The sequence below is a fragment of the Hemibagrus wyckioides genome, linkage group LG16 (genome assembly GCF_019097595.1).
Source record: "Hemibagrus wyckioides isolate EC202008001 linkage group LG16, SWU_Hwy_1.0, whole genome shotgun sequence".
NCBI classification, from domain to species: domain Eukaryota; kingdom Metazoa; phylum Chordata; class Actinopteri; order Siluriformes; family Bagridae; genus Hemibagrus; species Hemibagrus wyckioides.
In genome coordinates, this window is record NC_080725.1 from 23,853,629 (window position 1) to 23,861,128 (window position 7,500).

A 7,500-nucleotide genomic window follows, 5' to 3' on the forward strand; every position below is an offset into this window, starting at 1 on the left:
TATTATTTTTATTATTAATAACATTGAAATCTGTGTGTGTGTCAGATATCAGCACCACAGGAGAGACTTTACTCTACATGGATTGGGTGAGAACATATTGAATACATTTGTGTGTGTGTGTGTGTGTGTGTGTGTGTGTGTGTAAAATGAACGAGTTGAGGGAGAGAAAAAAAGATCTAAAAGCATTTATTGAAGTGTGTGTGTTACAGTGGCTCCATCCTGGCTTCGTTGGACACTTTTAAGAAGATGTGGGTTTCTAAGAAAGAGTATGAAGAAGATCGAGCACGCGCCATTCACAGGAAGACCTTCTAACAGGCCCCTCCCACTGCTTCACCCATGCCCCGCCCCTCCCAACTATGACACTGTGGCTGATTGAGTGTCTGTGCAGTTATGATTTCTCTCTCTCTCTCACACACACACACACACACACACACACACACTACAGTGTTGTAAGGAGTATGTTCTTCAGCATGTCTGAGTGTTCTAAATATAAATTCTTTTTTTCCTATAAGTGTGTGTGTGTGTGTGTGTGTGTGAGAGAGAGAGTGAGTTTGCACAGGAATTGACCACTTCACTGATGATGTTAGTCGGATCTAGGCCATGTCTCTTTGTTAGACAGGAAGTAGAGACCGGACATGGTGATAAACATGGTCTCACATACATGTGGTTTATTCTCTCTCTCTCTCTCTCTCTCTCTCTCTCTCTCTCTCCCCCCTCTCTCCCTCTCCCTCCCTCCTTCTCTCTCCAACACACACACTCACACACCAGGCCTGCAGAACTCTCTCTCTCACACACACACACACACACACCCCTTTATCAACACACTAATGACCAGTGTTTCTCCTTCACACTCCACCCAAACCCTAGCCCTTTAGCTTCCTGTTTCTGTCATGAGAATTGAAGAACCCCACTCTCATAACAGCTGAGGGTTTATTATCGAATCTTAAACTCTTAAACTCTCACTTGAATTTAGTGTGTGTGTGTATGTGTGTGTGTGTGTGTGTGTGTATGTATGTGTGTGCACGCTGGGAGAGGGGGGGGTCTGGGGGGTACTGTTTGCAGAAAGCCTGTAATTGTCGAGGGCTTATTGAAGTAGCGTGATGTCATATCCTGTGGAACTGTTTTTTTTGTTTGTTCCTTCTCTTGAGTTGTCTGTTATGTAACTGACGGTGGGTGTGTCTTTAACACATAGGGGTGACCCTGACAACAACTGAGTACTTTATTGTACATATTGTAGTTTTTGATCACTCGACAGATACAAGCATGGAAACAGCTCCAAACTCCTCAGTAAAGCATGTGAGGTTAACCCCCAACACCCCCACCCAAGATCTGATCACATTCCACCGTGTGTGTGTGTGTGTGTGTGTGTGTGTCGGGGGGTGATGGAGCAGGTGTATTGATTTGGGCTTAAAAGGTAGAGAGTTTGGTAGAATGACAGAGACAGTAGTACAGTGTGTCTTTATTAAAACATCTCAATTTCATTAAACTAGCTTTTTACACACACCCATGTCTGATCACAGTGGAGATTCAACCTGAAAACGTGGCCTGAGATTTGTTTTCATAAGAAAAGAAACCTTCAATTTAAACGGTATCCTTTACACACAGAAGCTCTGTACATGAACACTCTTTACTGCTGATGTATAAATTATAAATAAATTAATTAAAAGTGTCCTGTTGCATTTCTTCAGCAGGAATGTCCACCAGGCTGAACTCTGTTAAAGACTCCATGTAGAGAAACAGAGCACTGATTATTTATCCTGCAGCTCCGGCTTTGTGAATCCAGCGTGATGAAAAACGACACGCTCAGAGATGTGAGTTTTTGCTCCTCGGGTTAAACACGTCATGCTGTTGAGAAGTCTGCATTTTATCTGCTGTTTCAGAGATGATGGTAATCTCACCCCTTCAGAGCACATTTTAAACCCTGTTCTTTAGGAATAACAAATAAAAAACAAAATAAATCAGCCTTGTTGTGCCGGGAGAATCAGAGGGTGATCAATCAGAGAGCTTTATTGTGAAAGTATCTGCTGAAGAAAAAGCCTCAGGTTTGTTCACTCCGAAATAATAAACAAAACGCTATCGCTAACTGAGACGTCTACTCTACCTTCTCTATTTCTACACGAGAAAATTAAACGATCTTTCTATTTTCCTGGACTCCAGGAAGAATAGAGAATAGTTTTAAACCATTTCAGCCAACGATATCTATTACATGTGTTTGTGTGTAGGATTTATGGCTCATAAACAGGTACATCAGTTATATTAAACTTTCTGTCAACACTAATCGCCATTAACACAATTATTTAATGCTGAATTTAATTCGAATCAGAAAGATTTAGATCCTGAGAAGTTGAAATGTTGGAAGGAAAAAGGGGAAGAAGAGAAGAATTACAATATAATAATAATAATGAAGGAGGAAGTTATGAAAAAAAAAGGCTTTGTGTGTGCAGGATTTTTAACACGCTCTGTTCCTACACAATAAAACTTTCAGATATTTCTTTGACCCAAGTTTCCTCTTTTACTTCAGTCTTCAACAATAAAACTAAACCCCGGAGCAGCTCAGGTATCACCTCAAGTTCAATTCTTTCCATCAATCACACAACATTTTCAACACATTTTTACACCAAATTCTAAAGAAGCAGTTTAACATTTTTCACGTTTGGTCATTTCTTTTGCAGTGACAGGTTTTACGTTAATGATTTTTACATTCCACAATATTAAATACTGTCTATAAAACGTGTCTTTCATTAATAAATGAAAAAGTGTAAATGATGGCAGGTGGGTGTAGTTGAAGCGGAATATCACACACACGCCGCACTGCGCTGCTCTACAGAGGTCAGTACACACTGAGTGACTTGGGGTCAGTAAGAGGGGCTACTGCTTACTAACGCTAACTGTTTTCGGTGGACACACAGACCGCCTCTGACAACCTCCTTTGTGTGCAGTACAGAAGGTGAGGTGTGAGAGGTGACCCAGGCGGTAATGCGGTCCTGACCTGAGGGTCAATCATGTGATGAAGAGCAGCTCAGTTCTTCTGGGATTTAAAGTTTCAGCTGATCGGCTGCAGTCTGCTTGGAGTGCTGCCTGGGGGCGTGGTCAGCGCGGAGTAACAGGCGCGCGGGGCTCCTGGGGGCGTGGTCAGCGCGGAGTAACAGGCGCGCGGGGCTCCTGGGGGCGTGGTCAGCGCGGAGTAACAGGCGCGCGGGGCTCCTGGGGGCGTGGTCAGCGCGGAGTAACAGGCGCGCGGGGCTCCTGGGGGCGTGGTCAGCGCGAAGTGACAGGCGCGCGTGGACGTTCTGGGCGTGGTCAGCGCGGAGTGACAGGCGCGTGCGGAGCTGCTGCTGTAGATGAGCAGTCTAGGCGGAATGGCGGCTCTGTGAGGAAAACACGGAGCTTTAATCAAACTAAAACCTCATCTTTCGGGTGAGTTTATATTCTCATGTTGTGGTGTATATATATATATATATATATATGTATGTATGTATGTATGTATATGTATATATATATATATAAATGTGTTTATCTAGCCTGTGGTGTTTTTTTGTCCACTCTGAGCTCCACATTATTTCTGTTTCTGTCACTAAACTACAACACGCTTTAACAGTGATGGGTCTCGTGCGCAGTAAACAATCCGCGGTACTGACCGCTACAGTGACCAACTTTAATGTAAAATATTTCTGTGTTTAAAACTAAATCAGCACACTGGACACTGTTTATGGGTTCACATGCTACGAGCAGTTATTAAAGTTGTGCATGAGTGTCATTGTAGGTGTTTTTATTACGATATTTAAAAAATTAAAGTAATGATGAATTACAGCCGAACAGGAGGATGATTTTATTATAGAGATAAATTCCCTGCCTCAGTCACTTCCTCACTGTAGAGCAGAGAAACACTGAGGGAAGTGTGTTCCTCCATCATCATTTACATCATCCAGCTTCATTTACATCTCAGCTCACAAAAATAATCTTCCAGATAAACATCTACATCAACACAGGCTTTACACGCTTCCCTGTTCCACATATAAATACACTTAAACAGAACAAACCTGAGAGACTAATATCATTAGAATAATCATATAAAGAGGAAGAGAATTAAACAGAATTGTGTGTGTGTGTGTGAGGTGATGGAAACTGAAATATTAAATATAAAAGTGAGTGAGTTTTGTGTTACAGAGTGTCTGAGTGTGAAGAGTGTTTGTGTTTCCACACTGTGTTTACAGTCCACTTTTTCCTGTACAATATTCCAGTTAGTGAGATGACCTCACCTGCTGGACTTTTATTACATCAATTGTTCTTCCTCCCAACAAACGCAAACACTCCATCCACGTGCCCTTCCAGCCCTGTGTGTTATTGATAATGAGCTTGTGTGTGTGTGTGTGTGTGTGTGTGTGTGTGCGCGTACTGCTTCATTGTCCAACATTTACAGAACAATAGCACTTAGTTTCAGGAGGATTTATGAATATATAATTCAAATAATTCTGTTCACTGTAGTTCACTTGACCACCAGTGCCTTCTGGCCAGTTTACACACACACACACACACCAATATACATATGTGAGTTTATAGTGATTCATTAAAAGTGACCTAGAGAAAGTGAGATGTTGGTCTCTCAGGTCAGTGAGGGTCAGGTCTGATATTTTTTAGTTATTTTACAGAATAGCTGCTGACTGGACAGAAGTGTAGGATTCGTTTTATTTATAGCCGTAACATGACTTTCAGTTAGTTTTGTGTCAGAGGGAGAGAGTTGTGTTCAAGTCATTAGTGATATTTAGACTGATTTAAATTTTTCTGAAAGCGAAGGTTGTGATAAGAATCTGATCAAAAACTGTAATGAAGTGTGAAAGTGTGATTGTGAAGAACATCACCTCGTCTGTGGGATTTATCAACACCTCTACCTCCTACTCCATCAAGCTGAAATGTGTGAAGGTCCAGAATTCCACACTTACACGAGTCCAGATAAGGACTAAAGTCTGCATTATTCTGGCTCCTGACTGCAGGGTGTGTATGTGTACAGAAGAAAGCTGGTGCTTCTTCAGAGTCTCGTCAACATCCTCTAAAATAAAGGCTTCACCTGTGTGTGGAGTAACCAAGTGTGAACAGAGGGGACGCTAGAGCAGCATGTCACACTGTGTGGACTGTGAACTAAACACTCTGATGTCTCTCTAATCCTGTATCATGGGTTTATTAGAGTACTAAATTCTTTTGCTCAACAGCAGAGAGGTTCAGGAGAGTCAGAGCTGGTCAGTGTGTTTAACGTTGCTGTACTGGACAACGGTCACCATTTTACAGTCAACTCCCTCCTAGACGCTTCATATCTGATGTAAAAATCTCTCTCTCTCTTCTTTAACCTGATAAGCTTCTTTACTGAAATCGATGTGTGAATCTAATAAAAACTGAAAGATAAAGCTCATGTTTATTAAGCTGGAGTCTCGGAGCGGTCATCGGTTCTGCTGTAGGATCGCTCCAGTGTTCAGTTTGGTCCTGAAAGAATAAGTTGGATTCAGACTCGGTCCAGCGTTTCTCAGTTCCAGCTTTCGTCAGCGATAAGGTACAGAATAAATGATGAGCAGGAAGCCCCGCCTTTTTGAAGAGAAGTCTCCTGATTGGTCCATGGAACTGGACATTTTCACAGAGAAATTTCTTTAGATCAGAGATTTTAATTTACTGATAGACTGTAGGCTTTTAGAGACAGAAGTTTCAGAAGACAGAAGATTATTATCAGAAGTATAATGGAGTTACACTTCATCTGCTGAGTTTTATTCTCTTCCTCACATTAAAAACAATGAAGCTGACACATGGTGACTTTAGCGCATCATAAGGCTGTCATAAGAGGAACTTTAGTCTGCAGCTCACCTGCACATCACTGATCTCATCACACAATTAAACCACACTTACAATCGTCTCATACAGTAAGATACAATAAACATGAAGATCACTAGAGAACAGCAGATTTTACACACACACCCACACACACACACACACACACTTCCTGTGTTACTGGTGTTGTCTTCATCTTTCCTCGTCTCCGGTATTTTCAGTTTCTCTCTCGCTCATCAGACTTCCTTGGCGTTCTGTCTTTTCTCTCTCGTAGTTTACAAAACTCGACAGTTTGGAGATGCAGTGGATATAAAGATCTGTTTAAAAGGTAAGAAAGGTAGAAATTGTGTATGTGTGTGTGTGTGTGATGTGCAGCAGTGATGTTTATCAGAGAACAGGAACAGGCCACTTCCTCCTCTTCTTGTAATATCAGAACACACACACACACACACACACACATGCCAGAGATCATTCTAAAACATGATTAATTAATAAAATACAGATACTGTGTGTGTGTGTGTGTAATTATAGTTATTTAATTAATCTTTAAACATTTGTATGTCATTAATTTGAACTCTAGATGTCTGCAGCAGAAGAGAGCGGAGGAGGAAAACCTCAGAAGAGTCGAGAGAAGAATCACAAAAAGGTACGAAGGATTTTTCAGTTCTTCATTCAATGTGTGGCACAAATTTATCCTCAGAGCAGATTTACTCAAAGTGCAGCTGTTAAAATGACTGAAGTTTGAGGAACGTATTGTTGGTGAAGACACTTTAATAAAAGTGATGACCCCAGTGATGGACGAGTTCCATTTAGAGTACGGTTCTTCTGCAGGTTTCTTCCTCATGTTATCTCAGGCAGTTTTTTTTCTCATCACTGTCACTCTGAAAAAGATATTTAACACAATAAAAGACCCAGAAACTTCAATAGTCCAGTTTAAATTGTTTTTAAATCTGGATTAAAACAGATTTAGAATATTCCTGATGTCCTCTAGAGCAGGGTTCCCCAACCTTTTTTGTACCATGGGGGTTTTTTGGGGGTCATTTTAGCATAGGTTAGCTTGTGGACCTATGTCGAGTTCACACTGCACGATTTTCAGAGTGGTCAGATCACGGTTGTTTTCACACTGCGCGACTATGACACTGGAAATGTTTCCTCGCAAAACGTTTACCATCCAATTGGTCAGTGTGGGGAACAAGGACTGTGCGTTCTGCAAAATTGAACAAATGAATAATTTTGCAGTGTCCTTCTGATGCGGCTGGTCAAGCAAATGTTTCTGCTTTATTTCTGTTTGATGTAATTGTAAAGCTTATTTATTCTGATAGAACTATATTTAAGACATTTTTGTCTGATAAAAACCTATAAACTCTATTAAACTATAATATTGTGCTCCAACTGAAGCCATGCTTGCTGATATTGTGGTCTATAACTCCTCCCCAAACTGACCACTGCCCTGTATCTCTCTCTCTCATTGGCTGTAGGTCATCGCGTCAAATGCGGGAGTTAGGCGCGGGCGGGAGTGGCAATTTTTTAAAAATAAAATGCATATAATTTAAAGTTTATATATATATATATATACAATTATGAATTTATTATGAATTTATTGTTTCTTTGCTGCCTGGTACCGAATGATCCACGGCCTGGTACTCAATGATCCGCGGCCCGGTACCGAATGATCCGCGGGCCGGTACC

General features: G+C 41.2%; 2 protein-coding genes across 3 annotated transcripts in view; both read left to right on the forward strand.

The window, feature by feature from the left end:
- The window catches only part of actr1b (actin related protein 1B), a 16,258-nt gene extending 14,589 nt beyond the window's left edge, over positions 1-1,669 (forward strand). The window contains exons 10-12 of one of the 2 annotated variants that reach the window (XR_009206864.1): positions 46-86; positions 210-387; positions 539-1,669. Coding sequence is in view for 1 of the 2 variants with exons in the window: in XM_058411786.1 (XP_058267769.1) it covers positions 46-86; positions 210-312 (144 nt within the window). In the remaining variant the exon portion in view is untranslated. Of the gene's footprint in view, positions 1-45; positions 87-209 lie in introns of both variants that reach the window. The other variant, XM_058411786.1, reaches the window with a different exon arrangement.
- Positions 1,670-3,289: 1,620 nt separating this feature from the next.
- Positions 3,290-7,500, forward strand: part of pip5k1ba (phosphatidylinositol-4-phosphate 5-kinase, type I, beta a) — a 27,320-nt gene continuing 23,109 nt past the window's right edge. Inside the window, exons 1-3 of the mRNA XM_058411784.1 lie at positions 3,290-3,417; positions 6,086-6,139; positions 6,392-6,457. Coding sequence (XP_058267767.1) covers positions 6,392-6,457 — 66 coding nt within the window. The 5' untranslated portion in view covers positions 3,290-3,417; positions 6,086-6,139. The remainder of the gene's footprint in view (positions 3,418-6,085; positions 6,140-6,391; positions 6,458-7,500) is intronic.